The sequence below is a fragment of the Scyliorhinus canicula genome, chromosome 15, assembly GCF_902713615.1.
Source record: "Scyliorhinus canicula chromosome 15, sScyCan1.1, whole genome shotgun sequence".
Lineage (NCBI taxonomy): Eukaryota > Metazoa > Chordata > Chondrichthyes > Carcharhiniformes > Scyliorhinidae > Scyliorhinus > Scyliorhinus canicula.
The window spans coordinates 112511122-112532744 of record NC_052160.1 but is presented as its reverse complement, the minus strand read 5'-3'; the positions used below and the strand labels follow the sequence as shown (position 1 = coordinate 112532744).

Sequence of the window (21623 nt, the reverse complement as noted above, 5' to 3'; positions counted from 1 at the left end):
GCTATACTCGAACAGGTGGCTAGGGGCACAGGTCTTTAGCATGTCATGTGAGAGTACCTTTAAGAAATGGGTGTTTATAAATGGGTGTGTATATAAGTATCTGTAGTGAGAGTACCTTTAAGGAATGGGTGTTTATTACTGCAGTGATGTCAGAGAGTGGGTGGAGCTGGGCTGTCTGTCAGCTTTTTACTTTCATTTTCAGCTGTTTGCTGCAGGGTGTGTTTTAGTTTCATTTTCAGTGTTGGAGCTGAAGCCAGACAAAGCAGATGTACTGTTGTTCTCTCTGCCATGAAAATACTATCTCTTGATCATTTGGTGAATTCAGAATTACAAATGTTTTCAGTAGTGAATGTAAACCTGATGTGCTTCTGGTAAAAGGTGTTTATTTTGTCTTCTGCATGTTGTTTGGGAATTTATTAAGGATTACTTGGTGTTGTATAGTTTGTGGGTTGTATTTGAATTGATGGTTGCTAAGATGTTCACTGTATGTTTCAAAAAGGTTAACTTGAATTCATAGAATAAACATTGTTTTGCTTTAATCAATACTTTTCCATTTCTGCTCTACCACACCTGTAGAGTGGGCCGTGTGCACCCCATACCACAATCTAGTAAAAGTTGTGGGTCAGATGAACTCCATGATACACTTTGGGGTTCTCTAAACCCTGACCCATAACAAGCACTACAGCAGGGATATTTGTCATGGCTCACAGACTTTGCTTTGTGAATGCAATCAGCTATTTTCTGATATCACATGGAGTGAACTGCATTGACTGACCACTAGTTTCTATGATAGTGGGGATCTCAGCAGGAGGCCAAGTTGGATCGTTCACTCTACATGTTTGGAAACACTTCAGCTTTGCCTTTTGTACATATATGCTGACCTTCACCAATTGAAGATGTTATTTGTGGAACCTCTTCCTTCAATAAGTTTTTCAATTGTCCGCCACAATTCATGACTGGTTGTGGCAGGTTGCAGAGATTTCTCTAATCACTGATTGTGGATTTGCATAGCTCTGTATATTGCATGCTGCTTCTGCTGTTTAGCATGCATGTAGTCCTTTACCAAGTTGGCATTTCATTTGTAGGTATGCTTGGTGATGTTCCAACCTGGTCTCCTACACTCGTCCTCACTGAACCACAATTGGTCCCTTGGCTTGATGATAATGGTAAAATGAGGAATATGAGGCTATGGAATGTGGGGGAAAACAATTTTTTTGCTGCTGATGTCCCACAACACCTCATTGATGTCTAGTTTTAGCATTGCGGTAGTGTCTCACAATCATGATCGAAAGTATGTCCAGTAGGGACAGGACAGGACTTCCTTCACAGAAGGGCTCTGCTGTGGTGACTTCTACCAATACTGTCATTGACAGATGTATCTATGACAGGGGCTGGTTTAGCACACTGGGCTAAATCACTGGCTTTTAAAGCAGACCAAGGCAGGCCAGCAGCACAGTTCAATTCCCATACCAGCCTCCCTGAACAGGCGTCGGAATGTGGCGACTACGGACTTTCCACAGTAACTTCATTTGAAGCCTACTTGTGACAATAAGCGATTTTCATTTTCAGTTTGGTGAGGACAAGGTCAAATACATACAAACAAACAAAATAAGAGCAGAAGTAGGCCATTCAGCTCCTTATCTTTTCTCAGCACCTACCACAGGCCAGTTTGACAGATACCCCTTCAGGACTCAGCTAGCTTGGTCAATAATAATGAGTGCTACTGACTCACTGGGTGATGTACATTGAATTTCCCCACCTATTGTACATTCCGTGCCCCTACTCGCATCTTTGCTTCTTCCAAGCAATTTGGAGAAGGACTAATTTGTCAGCTGAGGAAGAACAATAAGTGGTATTTAGTAAGTGATTTCCTTTCTCATTTTGGACCTGATGCTTGAGACCTCATGGAGTCCATTAAATATTGAAGATGCCCATTCCGACTGTATTCCACTGTGCCACCACCTCTCGTGGGTTCATTTGCCAGTGAGACAGGACATACCATTTGGTGATTGAGGAGTCTGGGACATTAACTAAAATATATGATTTTGTGAGTATGACTATGCCAGACATTTATTTGACTAGTCTATGGGTGGGACAGCTCTCCCAGTTTAGGCAAAAATCGCCAAATGTTAGTGAGGAGAACTTTGCCGGGCTAACTAGGCAGGATGTGTCTTTGCTGCGTCCAAACCTGGTGCCAAGGTGGTCTGCCTGATGTTATTATTATAGATTTTTGGAACAATTTTGAGATGACTAAGGGAATTGCTGGGCTATTTCAGAGTCCAACTGAGAGTTAACCATTTTGCTGTCAGTCTGGAATCTACGTGGGTTACATGTGTGATATTTATATAACTTAGCAATAACTTCAAAAATGATATTAGCACAATAAACTCCAGTTTTTATTTGCAGAAAAATATTATTGGTGAAACATAGTACTCTGTGTTTAGCATTACCTTAAAAGCTAAGTGTATTACTAAACTTGTGGAAGTTTTCATAATTCAGATGCTGTGCATGATTGAATATTTTCCCCTTTGTTCCCATGCTGGTCCATTGACAAACAATTCACCAAAACCTGAGGAACAAGTCATATAATTATACTTTTTGTGATACCTGTGTATTTACATTGACATTTTTTCCTTTTAAAAATTTTCAGCAGTCCAGCGGTGACTCCATCAGATTCTGTACTGGGTGATCTCTTAACTATTCAACATTTTGAAATGAGGAACAATCTGTATCAGAATCAAAACTCAGTAAGTGCACCAGCAACCCCAGAACTGCGAGGGCGTATCCACCATCAAATGAGGTAAGAAGGAATAAGATAAATAATTGATCTCGTAACAGGAATCTGTTTTAACCAGCGCAGCACTAGATGCAAGTATATTCTAAAACTCTATGAAAGAGCCATTTAGCTTGTCTGTGGGGTAAACATTAGATAATCTGCCAGCAAATCCCTCCATATATTTCCACTTGTGTGTGTATTGAAGTCCTGTTATGTTGAATGTTTATGTGTGAAACTTGTTAACATGCCCTGAGTACCTACACATTACCTTAGATATGCAATATCAAACTAACCAGACTTAGGCTTCCAAGTTGCACCACAACAAAAGATTAATATACAAAAGAACGTCAAGCAAACCTTAAAATGGATCAATCACCATCACCTGTAAATTAGGGGATTAATTTAAAACATTTTTTTTTTTTCTCAATTTTCTTTTTTTTTACATTTTTTCCAATTAAGAGGCAATTGAGCATTGCCAATCAACCTACCCTGCACATCCTTGGGTTGTGGGGCTGAGACCCACGCGGACAGGGGGAGAATGAGCAAACTCCACACGGACAGTGACCCAGGGCCGTGATCGAACCCAGGTCCTCAGCGCCGTGAGGCGGCAGTGCTAACCACTGCGCCGGCCCTAATTTAAAGCATGTTCATCAAGTATTGATAAATACTCAAAACAGAGTCAGCAGTGGTCAGAGTCAGCAGTGGTTCAGCTAGTAGCACTCTGGCCCCTGAGCTGAGGGAGGGTTGCAATGCCGGATGTACAGTCCTGCAGATGAAACAGTGAAACAAAGTGCTGCTTCCTCTTAGGTAGCTAATAAAACATGGAAATATTTTTAAGAGTGTGTGGTGTGTGTGGAGGTAGGGGGTGGGGTGGGGGTGGGCATAGCTTATCCGCAGTGTCCCAACAAATAGTTATAAAAGCAAATTACTGTGGATGCTGGAATCTGAAACCAAAGAGAAAATGCTGGAAAATCTCAGAAGGTCTGACAGCATCTGGAGGGAGAGAAAAGAGCTAACGATACAGGTCCAGACTCTTTGACAAAGGGTCATCTGGACTCTGAGCTCTTTTCTCTCCCTACAGATGCTGCCAGACCTGCTGAGATTTTCAGCATTTTCTCTTTGGTTTCAGATTCCAGCATCCACAGTAACTTGCTTTTATAACTAAACAAAAAGTCATTATCAGATTGCTGTCTGTGGGAGTTGGCTGCGTGCAAATTTACTGCCATGTTTCCTACCACTTGAAATAATAATTCAATGTGTGTAAAGCAATTTGGGACATCCTGGGGCCATAAAAGGTGCTATGTAGATGCAAATCTGTCTTCTTTGTCTATCAAAAATAAAATGTTCCAAAGCAACAGACTTCAACTATATTCCTAAGTCCAGGTGTTAGAAATGCTGAATAAAGACTTGGCCAAAAATGAAATGCAAATACTTTGAGTTGCTGCTGACATCACATAAGCAGCCCGAGCATCTTTGTCATCAAATACTTCCAGGTCAGACATAATGCAGCAAAATGAAAATCATGCATACTCTATTATGTTCCCCCCAACTCGTTGGTGTGACTTTGGGGGCGATTCTCCGAGCCCTGTGCCGAGCTGGAGAATTGGCGCAACCGCACCACGACGCCCTAACGCTGGCGTGAAATTCTCCGAGGTGCGGAGAATCGGCGCCATTTGCTCCGGCGCGCTTGGCACAGCGCCGGTCGTGGGCTGCTGAAATCGGCGGGGCCGCCGATTCTCCGGCCTGGATGGGCCGAGCGGCCGCTCTGACACGACAGAGTCCCGCTGGCACCGTTCACCCCGCTGTCGGCGGGAACACAGCGCGAAGGGGTGGGGTCTGGCCTGTGGGGGGAGGGGGGCTCCGTCCCCGGGGTGCCTCCGATGGGGTCTGGCCCACGATCGGGGCCCACCAATCGGCAGGCCAGCCTTCCCCCCCCCCCCCCGGGGCCTACTTTCTGGCACGGCCGGCCACTGAACACCAACGCCATGTTGAGTTGGGGCCGACGCGCTAAAGAAATCCCCCGCGCATGCACAGGTTGGCGCCGCGAAAGGTGGTTGGAGCGGCAAGAACCGCTCCAGCGCCGTGCTGGCCCCCTATGGGGGCCAAAATCGGTCATACCTGGGCCCGGTTCGCGCCGTCATGAAACGCGATGCCGTTCATGATGGCGCGAACACTTGGGCTCCATTGGAGAATCGCCCCCTTTATTTTTCCAATTTTCTATGTCAGCCATTCTTATGTCATGTCTGAATAGGATTGCTAACTTGTGCAAGTTATAACCTGTTCAGAGCTGCTGGTCTGCACTCAATAGGAAGTGTGTGGGAAAATTGATATCACAGTCGAGAAGGGACGCTAAAAATGCACAAAATGGATGATGGATTTCTTTAAATAAATTTAGGAAAATAGCTATTAAATCAGTGATATTTACAGGACAGATTGATAGTTAGTTGATGTCGCTCATACACACACTAGTGAAGCTCTTACGGTGTTCAAGGTGGCTGAACAGTTTTACAAAGATCAGAGCAATGTACTATGCAAAACCTAATGTAATAGCCTACTGCTAATGGTGCAGCTTTGTACATTTTAAAGCTGAAAGGTGTGGTAACTATTCCTTCCCAGAATTAGACAGTGATGAATCATTTCAAAGTTGCTTGTTGGTCATGGTTCTTCCCCATGGCAGTATGATGGGCACAACACTTTAATATACATGTAAGATTTAGCTTTGCAGAGGGATAAAAATATTGCACTATTAAACTCTGTCACACCTAGGGCAACAGCTTAGCAAGCGAAAAGCACCTGGACTATTTGAGAGGAGCCTACAGCTTTTGGGCCATCAAATGGTTAATTTTCTATTTTATTTTTAAAGTGTGGCATCAAAATTTGACAGAATCACAAGTGTTATGGTGCAGAAAAAGACCATTTAGCCCATCCTGTCCTCCAAGTGAGCTTTATCACTCAGTGCCATTCTCCTGCCTTTTCTCCGTACCCCCTGCATATTGTCTCAATTCAAATAATCGTCGAATCATAGAATCCCTACAGTACAGAAGGTGGCTGTTCAGCCCATCAAATCTGCACGGAACCTCTGAAAGAGCACCCTACAATGGCCCACACCCCACCCTAAGCTCGGATACCCAGCAACCCTACCAACCTTTGGAAACTAAGGGGCAATTTAGCATGGCCAATCCACCTAACTGGAGCACCCATAGGAAACTCACGCAGACACGGGGAGAAAGTACAAGCTCCACACAGTCACTCGAGGCTAGAATTGAACCTGGGCCCCTGGCGTTATGAGCCACCAGTGCTAACCACTGTGACACCGTGCCAATTGAATGTCCTCTAAAATGCCTCAATTGAACCTGCCTCCATTACACTTCCAGACAGCACATCCCAGTCCCGTGTGGAAAAGTTTTTTCCTCACATCACATTTGCTTCTTTTACAAATCACTTTAAATCTGTGCCCTCTCATTTCTGATCCTTTTACAAGCGGCAAGTTTCTCCCTATGTATTCTGACCAGCCCCCTCATGATTTTGAAACCTCTATCAAAATAATACGCATGCCCGACGACTTCTTGCACCATTTCATGTGCATCCAGGGTGGCTCCACACCCTCCCGAGCACCGTACATTTTTGGTCTATGTCCTTTTGAAGTACTGCATTATTCTCCTCATCGTTTACAATGCTTTTGTGTTTTGTCTCATTGGCAAACTGACAAATTAACAAAAATTGCACCCTGCACACTAAGGTTGATAATATTAACATATATCAGGAAAAGGAAAGGCCCCAATGAGAAGCTCCACTGAAAACCTTGGCTTGGATTCTCTGAAAACGTGGCCACGTGTTGACGCCGGCGTAAACACCGGATTGTTTCGCGCTGGCGTCAACAGGCCTCTTGGCAAAGCGATTCTGTTGCCCACAGGGGGACCAGCACAGCGCTCGAGTGCTCTGCGCTGCTGTACGTGGACCTGCACTGCTCGCCGCGGGTCTGCGCATGCGTGTGCTGGCCGCTTGCTCGCCAGCGGCGCGCAACATGGCGGAGCCACACAGCGGGCCGGCGTGGAAGAAGGTAGGCCCCCCGGATCGTGCACGGCCACCGATCGGTGGCCCCCGATCACGGGCCTAATCGTCGTGGCGACCCCCCCCCCCCCGGCGAGGTCTGATCCCCCACCAGGACGGCCACGGCGGCCGCAGGTCCAAGCTCCCGCCGGGTGGAATCATGTTAGAACCATGCCAGCGGGAACTTGGCTGGTCAACTGCGGAGAATCGCCACGGGGGCCGAAGAAACGGCACCGCATCGACTGCGCGCACGCGGCTGGTGGCAATTCTCTGGTCGCCGAAGAATCGAGTCCCGCCGTCGGATCGGCATTGCGGGTCATCTCAGCGTCATCTCCGATTCTCTGAGCTGGCGTGGGCTCGGAGAATCCCGGCCCTTCCTCCAGACTGAAAAATAACCATTACTCTCTGGTCCTATTACGCAGCCAATTCTACATCAATGTCCTCCTGTCCCTTTTATTCCATAAACTGGAACTTTTCTCACAAGTCTGTTGTATGGCACTGTATCAAATGCCTTTTGAAAGCCCATGGAAATGCAAAGTAGCCATAAAGGCCAACAGCGTGGGTTCAATTCCCCTACCAGCTGAGGTTATTCATGAAGTTCACGCCTTCTCAACCTTGCCCTCGCCTGAGGTGTGTTGACCCTCAAGTTAAACCAACACCAGTCAGCTCTCCTCAAAGGGGAAAGCAGCCTATGGTCATCTGGTACTAGTCCATGTATACCACACCAACAGCATTACACTCATCAACCCTCTCTGTTTCCTCTTCAAAAATCTCCAGCGATTTTCCCCAAGAAATTATGCAATAACATTTCACTCATAAAATTAAATATAGAGTAAATGCATGACCTGAGGATTCATCACCATGAAGCTCTAAGGTTGTTTATGTTTAAATATAAAAATGATCTTGTGTTTTGACTAAAAAGTGAATTATCACCATGAGTTATAGATATTATCTTGAATATACAGTAGCCCTGGGCTACAGCATTAGAACACAGGAATAGCCAAGTATGAACTAACTATTTACTCCAATGGAGACCTTAAACTGGAGTCAATTGTTTTGTGTTTGTAGATAAATGGACAAATGACTAGAGCATTTCATTAAAGTCAATATAAAGTTATATTTAACTTATTCAACCTTTTTTGATGCCAAACAGATACTTGGATGTGAACCCTTTCTCAGCACCTCCTGATCAAAGAGGCCGTAGCCTGCTCCCCCAGAGAAGACCGACAAATTATACTGTTATTGTGCCGGATTATCGTGCCGTGGGGAGTAAGAGCAGTGATCATTTACATACAACGCCATATTCTTTGAGTGGATACCCCAGCTCAGAGTCTAATAGCTCCGGGACCTCTACTCCAACATATATGCCAATATCACATGAACATAATGCAGCAGCACCCAGGCACTGGCAAATGTACAACTCACCTGTAACCATGGAAGCACCCATGCTACATGGCAGTGGATTTTATCACTATAATCCAAGCCACTCTTTCTCCCACTATAGAGCAGTTGAGCGCACGGAGGGAAACACAGCGGGCCACCTGTGGGAAAATGATCCAAATCGACAATATACCACTGTGCAACACTTAAACCCTTCACTGTACCGCGAGTGCCATTTCACTGATGAGAAGAATTCACTGACTGTGCAGCGAATTACACCGTCCCACTGCAGGATCGTACGGACTCCCTCTCTAAAAGAATACCCGAACAGGGGTTTGCTAAGGGAAGTTGTATCAGAGGAGCTGCAGTCATGGCATGAACGAAGCAGGCAGAGGAACGGGCGTCCTCACTCATTGGACAGACAGGGCGCCATTCGTGGTCCACGTACACAGGGCAGAGGTCGAGAGCAGTACATGCGTCGGCCAACTTACGCTGGTCAGGTGAGACTATGAAAAAGGGAGAGATTTCTAGAAGATTGAGTGGATCAGGTAAATGAGCTAAAATAAATAGATATAGTTGGATATAATCTAAGTGAAACTAAGTAATAAGCTCCGATAAAGTAGAATTTTAAGCTTGCGCTATTCCTGATTGCATGTGGAAATAGCTTATCATTTTGTGCATGCTAATTTGGAGGTGGGGACCAAATGTAATATTTACAAGTTCGAGGATGATACAAAGCTGGGCGGGGATGTGTCTTGTGAGGAAGATGTAAAGTGGCTACAGGTGGATTTTGACAGACATGGCAAATGGAATTGTGGTGATATGATCTGCATACTCGTCTGCCATTGGGCCAGAACGTCAGCTTACCATTGGCCCTGGTCGGTCATGTGCCTCTCGACCGATTGGCCGAGAGGCTGAGTTAACCACGCCTCTATTAACGAGGTATAAATGGTCAGACGCCTGACGATCGTCCCTTTCCATTGTAGACGATCGCAGAGCTGTTTTCTAGTCAATTAAAGCCAGACTTTGGTAAATCACTCGCCTCGCGTACAATTGATGGCACATCAGGAATATAATGTGGAAAAATGTGAGGTCATCCATTTTGGTGGGAAAAACAGACGTGCAGAGTATTTCCTAAATAGTTAGAAATTAGAAAGTGTCGATGTACAAATGGACCTGGGTGTCCTTGTCTATGGGTCTAGCATGCAGGTACAGCAAGCTATTAGGAACACTAATGGAATGTTAGTCTTCATCGGAAGAGGATTTGACTACAGGAGTCGAGAAGTTTTGCTTCAGTTATATAAGAACTTGGTTAGACCTCAGCTGGGCGACTGTCTGCAGTTTTGGTCCCCTTATCTCTTAAAGGATATTATTGGCATAGAGGAAGGGCAACAAAAATTCACTGGATTTATTCCGGGGTTGGCGGGACTGTCTTATGAAGAGAGATTGGGCAAACTGTGCCTGTATTCACTCGAGTTTCCAAGAATGAGAGGTGATCTAATTGAAATTTAAAAATATTTAAAGTAATAGACAGGGTAGATGCAGCTAAGATGTTTCCCTTGGTTGGGAGTCTAGAACCAGGGAGCACAATTTCAAAATAAAGGAGATTCGACTTAGGATAGAGATGAGAAGAAATGTCCTTACAAAGGGGATTGTAAATGTTTGGAATTCTCTACCCCAGAGGGCAGTGGAAGCTCAGTCATTGAGTATATTTAAAGCAGACATTGACAGATTTCTGATTAACAATACGAAAAGGGTTATGGGGATAGTGCAAAAGGCATTAAAATCAGCCATGATAGTATTGAATAACAGAACAGGCTCGACGGGCTGAATGGCCACCTCCTGTTCCTATACAAAACAAATATTTCATACCTGTAATGAACTGGGCAGAACTATAGATCACATTTTCTCCCAAATGTACACCCAACAATAAACAATAATCAGTAATGAATGTAATGTCAATCCCCATGTCAATAACAACGATCCCATCCTCCCACCAAACCCCCAAACATTAGCCCGCATGTTAACATAAACAAATGACAAAGAGGAATCAGGAATCACCCATAGTCACCATTAACACATACAGTTCCCCCCCTTCCCCCAACCCTCCTAGCCCCCAAGCCCCCTAATGCTCGATGTGATCCAATTTAGAAATTACCCTAGACACCTCCTTCCAGAAATCCTCCATCTGGACTTATTTTAATGGCTGTGAATCTAAAAGGATTTTGAGACAATTTGAGGCAACACATGGAGGAAATGAAAAATCCAGCCATTTGAACTATTTTACTCATGAATAATTCTTTTCCGAATATACACGCTGTATTAATTAAGAATGGCACACAGCAAAAAGAAGTATGAGGGCGAGGAACTGAAAATAAAAAGAGGTCTGGACTCCCCATAATGCCTAAAAATGCAATGACTGACTATTGTTACAGGTTTAGAGTTTTCTGTTTTAAATTATGAATTCTTATCACATCTCACAGATTGTATCCTGTCAGAGAAATCCCTTATGGCTGATTAGTATTTACATATTATTTTTCTCTATCTCCTAATCTTTTCCTCCTCTTCTGAAAGATAGATAAATATTATAATGTAATGCCCCCTGTACAGAGCTTTGTGTTATGAAAGGGAAACACTGCTTTAGAGCCTTTCGTAATCTCCAAATGCTCCAAAGCAATGCACAGACAATAAAGCGCTTTTGAAGTGTTGGCACTATAGTATTGGAGGAGAAGATGGCAGCCACAGTAACATACCACAAACTCAAATGAGTTAAAAACTAGATAATCCACTTTGGTAATGTTGGTTGAAGGATACATATTGGCCAGGAGACCAGGAGAACTTATCTCTTCATCTTTGCATAGAGCCACAGAATCCAAAACTGCACCTCAAACTGTTCAGCATTTGCCCCATTAAAATAAATCCAGGTGGAGGATTACTGGAAGGAGGTGTTTAGGGTAATCTCTAAAGTGGTGCACGTGAAACTGGACCCAATTGAACAGTTTGAGCAAACTGACAAATGCTGAACAGTGTGAGATTATTGATGAAATGTTACTCCTCACCCACCTCCCCCTCCCCACCCTCTGGCCCCCTCCCCCCACCACCACCGGCCCAGGTGTGGCGCAGGTTGGGAGAGGGAGGGGGTAGAGCAGTGGGTGTAAAATTGGGCACCACGCCATGAGCACCATTCTAAGCACCTACCTATCTGCCCTTGCCACAATATTACCTGCAGTCGGGAGACACTGGCTATCCTAACCACCACTGAGGCTATCAAGTTGCCAAAGGCCCTCCTCATAGAAACATAGGAACAGGAGTAGGTCGTTCAGCCCCTCGAGCCTGACTCACCATTTAATGAGATCATGGCCTAACTCCATATACCTGCATTTGGCCCATATCCCTTAATATCTTAACAAAAATCTGTCTGTCTCAGATTTAAAATTAACAACTGTTTTAGCTTCAACTGCTGCTTGTGGGAGAGGGTTTCAAACCTTTGCGTGAAGAAGTGTTTTCTAACATCTCTGCTGAACGGTCTGGCTCTAATCTTAGACTATGCTCCCTAGTTTTAGAATCTCCAACCAGTGGAAATAGTTCATCTTTATCTACACTGTCTTTTCCTGTTAATATCTGAAGACTTTGATCAGATCATCCCTTAACCTGCTAAATTCTAGCAAAAACATGCCGATTATGTGTACTCTCCCCTCGTAACTCAACCCCTGTAATCCAGGTATCATTTTTGTAAATTTACGTTGCACTTCCTCCAAAGCCAAAACATCCTTCCTAAGGTGTGGTGCCCAGAACTGCTCACAGTATTCCATGTGGGGTCTTACCAGGGTTTTGTATAGCTGCAGCATAACCTCTTGTGTCTTTATACTCCAATCCTCTAGATATAAAGGCTAGCATCCCATTAGGCTTTTATTTAGATTTAGAGCACCCAATTATGTTTTTTCCATTCCAGAGCCAATTTAGGATGGCCAATCCACCTAACTGCACATCTTTGGTTGTGGGGGTAAAACCCACGCAGACACAGGGAGAATATGCAAACTCCACACAGTGACCCAGGGCTGGGATCGAACCTGGGTCTTCAGTGCCATACGCAGCAGTGCTAACCACTACACCGCCGTGCTGCCTGTCCATTAGCCTTTTAAATTATTTTCTGCACTTGTTCATGGAATTTCAAAGATCTATGCACCTGAACCCCAAAGTCTCTTTGGATATCTCCTGTACTTAACCTCTTCCCATTTAGAAAGTATACTGCTCTATCCTTTTTTGGTCCAAGATAGATAACCTCACACTTGCTCCTGGGGTTTGACCCATGTTGGGTGGAAACTAGTGTCAAGAGCAAAGCCCAGAAGCTTTCACTGCCTGGACTGGTGGCCAGGTCAGGGGGATGGGAGGAGGAGGGGGGGGGGGTACCTCCATTATGGAACCCTGAGCTCATTGGAGGCCCCCGCCATGTATTCCCACCAATACCATTTCCTCTCCACGCCACCCTGTCCATCTCAGCACCTCAGCACCCCACTCTTCTTGGTCCTTTCACCAAATCTGACTGCCTAATCCTGGTGATATCCCCCTCCAGCTTACATTTGCATCCAGCTCCATCAATGATCGCCACTGGGTGCTACTTGCTGGTGGCTGTAGCTGGTGTTGCTGCTGGAACATGAGGCCTCCTGGGATTGGGGGGGGGGGGGGGGGGGGGGGGAAGAGGGGGTGTCTGTAGAAAGTTTGCTTCATACCCCAATGGCCTTAAATTACTTATTTTCATTCATTCAAAAAATGGGGTTTTGCTGGTTGGGCCAGCATTCACTGCCCATCCCTAAGTTCCCTTGAGCAGGTGGGAGGAACTGCATTCTTGAACTGCTGCCATCTATGTGATATAGGTACACCCAGAGTGCTGTTAGTTGGTGCCTAGAACTTACTGCCGGAGGAGGTGTTGGAAACAGATACGATAGTGACATTTAAGGGCATCTTGACACATACTTTTGTTTTTTATAAATTTCGAGTACCCAATTCATTTTTTTTTAAATTAAGGGGCAATTTAATGTGGCCAATTCACCTACCCTGCACATCTTTTGGGTTGTGAGGGCGAATCCCATGCAAACACGGGGAGAATGTGCAAACTCCACACGGACAGTGACCCAGAGCCGGGATCAAACCTGGGACCTCGGCACTGTGAGGCAGCAGCACTAACCACTGCGCCACCGTGCTGCCCTCTTGACACATACTTGAATGGAAGGTTATGGGCCCTAGAAGTGTAGAAGGTTTTAGGTTAGATGGGCGGCATGGTTGGCGCAGGCTTGGAGGGCCAAAGGGCCTGTTCCTGTGCTGTACATTTCTTTGTCCTTCGTTCTTTTTTCTTAAATATATGCTCCCTGGTTATTGATCCCTCTACTAAGTGGAAATGTTTCTTCCTATCTACTCTATCCATGTCCCTCATAATTTTGTACACCTCAATCAGGTCCCCACTCAGCCTTCTCTCTAAGGAAAACAACTCCAGCCTAACCAGCCTCTCTTCATAGATTAGTCACCTCCTTGCAAAATTTAATCAAATTTGTGACTTGATCTCCCTCTGATAAAGCCATGTTGATATCCTTGATTAATTCTTGCCTCTTCAAGTTGAGATCCATTCTGTCCCTCAGAACATTCCTACCTCTGATGTTAGACTCACTTACCGCATTTTCCCTACTTCCCTCTTTGAATAATGGTACCACGTTAGCTGTCCTCCAGAACCCTGGCACCTCTTCAAACGAGGATTTGAAAATTAGCGTCCGATCCCCTGCAATCTCCTCCCTTGCCTTATACAGCAGTCAAGAATACATCTCACCTGGGCCTGGGGATTTATCCACTTTTAAGACCACTAAAAACGTTAACATCTCCTCCCTTTCAATGCTAATCTGTTCAGTGATATCACAGTTCCTCTCCCTGCTTTCTATATCAACATCATCCTGCTCCATAATGAACACAGATGCAAAATATTCCTCTAATACCTCGCCTATGTTTTCTGGATTCACACACGGGTTGCCACTTTGGTCCCTAATCGGTCAGACTCTTGCCCTTAATATACTTATAAAACACCTTGGAATTTTCCCTTATTTTGCCCTCCAGTGTTTTTTCATGCACCCTCTATGATCTCCTAATTTCTTTTTAACTACCCCACTGCACTTTCTAGACTCCTCTACAGCATCCACTGTTTTGAACCCCCTATATCTGCTATAATCCTCCCTTTTTATCCCTTATCCAATTCTGTTTTACCCTTGACATCTGGACTTTTTGGTCCTACCCTTTTACCTTCCCAGAAACATGTTGGCTTTCTACTCTCTCTCTTTCCTTTTTGAATGATTCCCACTGCTTTGATGTTGCTCTTCCTACAAGTAGCTGCTCCTAGTCCACTTTGGCCAGATCCTGTCTTATCCTATTAAAATCCATAGAATCCCTATAGTACAGAAGGAAGCCATGCAGCCCATCGAGTCTGCACCGACCCTTTGAAAGAGCACCCTACCTAGGCCCAATCACCCACCCTATCCCCGTAGTCAGACTTAATCCACACATCTTTGGACACTAAAGGACAATTCCTGCACGGGCAATCCACCTAACCTGCACAACTTTTGGACTGTGGGAGGAAATCGGAGCAGCCAGAGGAATCCCATGCAGACACGGGGAGAAAGTACAAACTCCCCACAGACAGTCACAAAAGGTCACAATTGAACCTGGGTCCTTGACACTGTGAAGCAGCAGTGCTAACCACTGTGCCACCATGCCGACCCCAATTCAGAACCCATGGACAGGAATTTCTACACAACACGTGGCAGTGAAGGCAGCCCACCATTAGACAGTGGTGGGATCTTCTGGCCCCACTGTCGTCAATGAGATTTCTCACTGAATGAACCCCTCACCACTGTGAAACCCATGGTGGGTGTGCACCGTCGGCAGGAAGATCCCTCCGGCGTGAACAGCCGCAAAATTCCGGGCTTATAGAACCATAGAATTCGTACAGTGCAGAAGGAGGCCCTTCGGCCCATTGAGTTTGCATTGACCCTCTGAAAGAGCATCCTCCCACAGCCCACTGCTCCGCCCTACCCCCGTAATGCCATAACCCCACCTAACCTGCACATCTTTGAACACTAAGGCGCAATTTTACATGGCCAATCCACTTAACCTGCACATCTTTCGACTGTGGGAGGAAACCGGAAGACTGGGAGAAAACATAGGCAGACACGGGGAGAAAGTGCAAACTCCACACAGACAGTCACCCGAGGCCAGAATTGAACCCAGGTCCCTGGCTCTGTGAGTCAGCAGTGCTAACCACTGTGCTGAAAATTATAATGTGCATGCTGAAAGAAAAAATAAAAGGAGATTAATAACAAGCATAAAATGAATGTTTGTTAAAGCAAACCAACCAGCAGAAATAACCTGAACTCCTTAAAACAAAAAGCAATAGTTACTTTATTTGAGAAAACGGTGAAGTGTTTCATCTTAATGCAATCTGCTTTTCTTTTATTGTGGCTGAGCATTCTGCTTTTTTTCCACAAAGTCCTGTTCATTCCTAACTCCTTATCTGTCTTTTTGGTCTGTGAACATAAATGACCGCAACCTGGTTAAACCATAACCATTGATCTTATCAGTAAATCACAACACAATTTTGTTTAAAAGGGAATAAGATAAACCACTCAGTTTAACGAGTCGATCCAAGGACTGAGTTGAACGTAAACGCAAGCAAAAAAATGATTACTTGCAATCAAAATCGCAAGCAAAATCATGCCGCGTATCAAAGTTTATCAATCTACTTACTATACAATTTTACGGTTTATTTTCAGAATTTTTCTTAGCGCTACAGTTTCCAGCTTCAAACGTTTTAATTGAGCAATTCAATTTAGTTCAAAGTAGACTTGTGTTCAGGCAAGTTTATCACCCCTTCTCAACTGATGTGGGTTTTAATGCATGCTTAAAGGTTGTAGTGTTACTTAGCAACCTCTACTGGTAGCATACAAAGCAAGTTAGAACAAATAGCAGTCCTATGGAAATTAAAAGCGATCTTTCTGGGTGCTGGAACTTTCTGCGGCTGTCATATTACTTCCCATCATTTTGAGCAGATCGTTCTTCGATGCATAAAACCGCATCCAAACATAAAAGTTTCCAGCCTGCATAGCATGGCAGAAACCAAGGGCGGGATTTACCAACCAATCTGTTGCGTGTTTCTCAGTGGCGGAGGCAGCCTGTCAGCAGGATTTACTGTCCCGTCGTTGTCAACAGGATTTTCCGTTGACTGGACCTCTCGCTGGGAAACCCGCTGGCGTGAACAACCGGTAAATCCCGCCCCAATTGTATAAATTCATGTGCAGTTGTCAAAAGATTAATAACAACAAGCAAGTTTTGACTGGAATTGTAAGAAATGTTTCTGGGGCAAAGGAGGTATTGGGGAGCTCTGGATAGCACCTCAGCCACTGAGTTACAAACTCTGGGTTCAAATCCCACTGGCCAAAGAAGGCAGGTTCATTAAGCAACCAAACAGGTTGAGTGTCAGCTTGTAAATCCATTCAAAACATGGCAATGACGGGCAGCAAGAGTGGGAGAGATTCCTGGCCAGCCATGTAATGAAAAGATCACTATTTGTAGTTCCAAGACTGCAACATGCATGTAAAACTGCATGTTGCAATGGCTCCTTGGGGAGCCAGTTGGCTCACGGCTGGACAGCCAGTGTGGATCAGATTGGTGGCAACAGCACAGGGTTCGATCCCGTTCTGGTTGAAGTGGATTTGGAACATGCCTCCTTGCCTAACTCACGGTGGAGATTTTGGCGCAGTGGGTCAGAGCTGCCTTTGGACAAAAAGCTGAAGGAGATGATTGGTGGGAAAGAAGGTAGGCAGCTACAATTGGTAGTGAGAATCAGTTGAAAGCATGAGAAACCAGTTGTTTGCATGGCCTAGCAACACACAATGGCCAGGCAGACACATGAGAAATGGTCCCACGTATAAGGTACTGGAGGGGGGGTTGCTGGATTCAAGTGAAGCCGTAGTCGAACAAGGCTTCAGAAGGAGGGAGTAAAACATACTGACTTCAAAAGAAAAAGGTTCAGAGTTGAAAGAACAAAAGCTTTGATAAATAATAATACATTCTGCTAATACACAAAATGGCATGCTATTTACTCCAGATAAAGGAAACTATGTAAAATAAAGGGTTAAATGTGCATGCAAATGTCTATAGCTATACCAGTCCAAAGGTCACATTCCATTTCAAGGGTCATCTGAGTTCATCTTTACTTTGTAATTCCATATTGTTCAGGCATGCAGCTAAGGCTGAACACTACCCTGATGTTGTTCTGTTTTCATTTCCAATTTTTTTTTGCTTTAAAATCCCTCTACAACCTGCCTTAGTGATCTGCTCCAGGTATGTCCCTGCATGCAACCTTGGCTTCATTGACAGCAGATTGCTCCTTATTGTCCAACTCTGATGATTGTTCTTTCAGAACAATGTCCGATCACTCCAGAACTTCCTCCATAGATCCGTCAGCAGCTGCTTCCAAAAGTCTCCGAAAATAATCTTTTCTTGGACCTATGCATGCTTTCCTATTGCATTTTCCCCATTTAATAAGGACACAGGGACTTCACACTGAGTAAAATAAAGAAATGTAGTTTTATTTACAACATGATATACACACTGCCCAGTAAACCCCTACTGTGTTCCTGTTACTGATCAGTGCATTATTGGCTGAGCTTTCATGGCGATTCCCCTCCCCTAGCAAGGGAGGTGACACTCTGCAAGGACCACGGAGAAGATAATCACTCCCGCCCAGTGAGGGCTATTATATTTCCCATAAAGTTTTTACCTTGTTTTAACTACCCTTGTTTCATGTCCCATGCCTAAGATATATATACACACCAAACTTACTTCATCTTATAAAGCGGCTTCACAGATGTTAACATGACTGAAGGTCAAGTGTTTCTCGCTTTTAAATCCTTGGATCTTATTGCACATGTGTTTGGTGCCACTTCACTTTTCTTTGGAAGATGATTACCCAATCAAAACAGGCTTGTTCAATGCACAATTGGTGTGAAAATAGAGATAAACCGTTTTATTTAAGTATCAATAATTCCCCACTCACCCTCCTCCCTTTTGATATATGGCCCCTGCCACCAAACGCGCCATGGGGAGGGTCCAAGGTTCCATGGGAAATGTCATGCATTTATCATTTTTTTCTTGATTCAACAGAGACACATGCCGCATTGGGTCAAAGAATGTCCTCAAAACCAATGGTACATGTCAGAAGAGTCAGAAGTTGCAAGCCAGTTTTAAGGACTCATTTCTGCAAGTGAAAATTCCTGATCATCTGAATGAGCTGACTGATCTACAACAATTACTGGAGCAATCGTACACATTGGGGAGGAAAAGGCACACAGCAAAATTCGTCCAAACTTTCAATGCTTACCTATTTCCATTCCCAGAGATATGTTTACTTTGGGTTTCTGGAATAAAACTGAAGATCGTAACTGAAATATACGCTAAATATTAATATTCATTTTTTGTTGTTGAATGGGCTCTTTTTCCCATCCATTGGACTGTTTATGTTAATCCTCCTGTACTCATGGTGCTAAATACTGTACAGAGCTCTGGTATACTCAACAAGTAAAGGGTGGCACCTATTGGCCATCTACACACCTTCTGTAATTCAGACTCAGTACTTATTGTTGCTTCTTAACAATTATTCTTATTTATATTTTCTTTTTTAAAGATCCTATTTATAAAAGTACAAAGCCTAATTAATGTCACAGTATTTTCATAAAGTTACTAGTCATGTTACGGGAAAAGAGCCAAATATATTAAAAAGTGATATGTTTTACTGAGAGTGATGCAGACCGGTTTAACAATAGTAAGCTGACCAATAAAATATTATCAATAGACCTACAATGCTGGACCTACATATATTATTATAAATGGATGTATCAGGGCGGCACAGTGCACAGTGGTTAGCACGACACTGAGGACCTGGGTTCGACCCGGCCCTGGGTCACTGTCTGTGTGGAGTTTGTCTGCATGGGTCTCAGCCCTACAACCTAACAAGATGTGCAGGGTAGGTGAATTGGCCACGCTAAACTGCCCCTTAATTGGGAAAAAAAATTGGATGCTCTAAATTTATTCAAAAAATAAAATAAAAAATAAATGGATGTATCAGTTCAGAAATAATATTCCATCCAAGGGTCTGAGTCCTGATCATCGGATTAAGATATTGCCAAAGAATAAGTATTTTCGATTGAGAACTGCCATTAAACCCACAATGGATATTCAGTCTCCCTACATTCAAAATCTTTTCACTTGATGAAAGTTGTTCTTGTTGTGAAGCTGAGGGTCAGACTGATTGTCCCATTATGTTGACAGTAATAAAAAGTAAAAGCACGCCAAAATGGAGCAATCAAACCCATAGTGCTTCATAGTGAAATAGTTTTTAAAATGGGCATCATGTCGAAGATGGAAATATTAGGAAGGTTGTCTTAAAGCTTTGTCATAGCAGTGGGCTTCCAGGAGAATTTAAAGCCAACGAGACATTGAAATGTAAATGGGAGGACGGTGGGGGCTGATTTCCAAAGTATGATGCCTAGTTGTTTGAAAGCATGATGAGTCAATGAGCGAGGAGATTGAGATGGGATTGGAAGTATACGGAGGAATGGAGAGTTTGGGGCAGGTTATTGAGATGGATGGAAGAGGTCACAGAGATAGGGAAGTGTGATGTCATTGAAGGATTTAAACAAGAGAATTCTGAAATTGATGATGGGGAAATGACATAGGCAACTGCCATAATTTCACAATGTTTTCCACAGTTATAAAGACCAGGTGCCAAATAGCAAAAACATTGGCCTAGGCTTACCTTTGATGGTGGCAGTAAGAGGCAGAAGGTGGTTTGCTCCTCTGGACAGCCAGCACAGATACTATGGGCTGAATGACCACCTTTGGAGGTGTAACTATTCTATGAGCTGTGACCCTGTTCTCTGTCTTGTGCTTTTATGGGTTCCCATGACTGTTTTCAGCTAACAAATTAAATTATGTCATTGTCCGCAGGGTGACGTTTCTAGCTACTGTTGCTCTTGGTGATGAATGAGTTGAATGTTTATTCCAGTGGTAAATGGGGCCCAACAAGTAACAGCTGAAATAATTTTTGTACTGCCTGCTTGGAACGCAGGACCAGAGGCTTTGTTTAAAACAGAACTCCGGCCGAGAGGATTTTTATCGTATCTTTGAATTTTCTCACCTCGCACCTTCTCTCCTGAACTGCAACCGACTGGGGCACGGCATCACAGGCCATTGCAGACCTTTCCTGAACTGTATCAAAATAACTGCTTTTCACTGTGTTAATTGGGTTTTTACCATTACTGCTGGTCCTATCCCAACTGCAAACAATGTCTATTTTCCAACGGATCCCACCAGTGCTCTGGAGGAGGAACACTACCAATTTTTCCCCCCGGGTTTGAGGATACCAGGTCTGGTCGTGGTGTGTCAGCTGACACCAATTAAATTGAACCTGATACTTGTGTGTAGCTCTCCTCCATTCCCTATAAGTTAGCAAACGATTGCAGGATCCTTTTCTTAAAAAGGGAAAATTAATGATTGCCTGACTAAGGTGGCAGTCTTTTCACAAATACTTAAAGAACGAAAATCAGAAGAGAGGCCAAGGGTGCGGATTCAATGGAAAGATTTCCATGTCCGTCTTTGGGCACGTTTAGCAGGGTGGTTCTCAGGGCCTGCAGTGCCGAGAACAACCCAGCTATTCAACAGCACTTTGCCAGGTTTTTTCAGCGAGGAATTTGCCGTCAAGGTCGCACTTTAGTCATTTCATGTGCAGGAATCAGAATCAGGCACCATTTTTAATGATCTTTCGACCTTTCAGTGACCCCACTGGGGTCTCCGGAGCCCCCATTCCCCCCAGCCCACTTCACCCACCTTACCTCTTCTGGCATCCTCAAGCCCTCCCTCACCCCACCTTTTATGGGTAAGGCACTCCAGGGCCTGACTCCTGGCATGGCCAAACTGGCACCCGACACCTTGTCACTGCCAAGCTGGCATCATGACAGTGCCCCTGCCAGCCTGGCAGTGCCAAGGTGCCCATGTACCAATGGGAATGCCAGGGTGCCACCCTGTCCCTCACGGTCCGGGGGTTTCCAATGGCCTGGAAGACCTTCTCCCCCAGATGCCATTACAACTGGTCTACGTTTGTGTGGACTAGTACTAAACGGCGTCCTAACAAGGTCCCAAAGCATGCCTGGTGAATCTGGGCACCAGGAGGCGCATATTTAAATGAACCTAATGGCTCATTTAAATATGCTGATCTGGATCTCACACAGCATGGGTAAGATCCAGATTGCGACGTTGGTTTGGTCAAATCACGCAAAACTTCTCGAGCATCAAGAATCTCACAAGAGGCTTCTCGCGAGATTCA

At 44.4% G+C, this 21623-nt stretch overlaps 1 protein-coding gene across 8 annotated transcripts in view; it reads left to right on the top strand.

Moving 5' to 3' along the window:
- inavab (innate immunity activator b) overlaps nt 1-19100 on the top strand; it is a 99815-nt gene extending 80715 nt beyond the window's left edge. For 7 of the 8 annotated variants that reach the window (XM_038820228.1, XM_038820225.1, XM_038820226.1 and 4 more), the window contains 3 exons: nt 2651-2800; nt 7980-8706; nt 18407-19100. In XM_038820228.1, coding sequence (XP_038676156.1) covers nt 2651-2800; nt 7980-8706; nt 18407-18490 — 961 coding nt within the window. In that variant the 3' untranslated portion in view covers nt 18491-19100. Of the gene's footprint in view, nt 1-2650; nt 2801-7979; nt 8755-18406 lie in introns of all 8 variants that reach the window. The other variant, XM_038820224.1, reaches the window with a different exon arrangement.
- Nucleotides 19101-21623: the final 2523 nt, after the last annotated feature.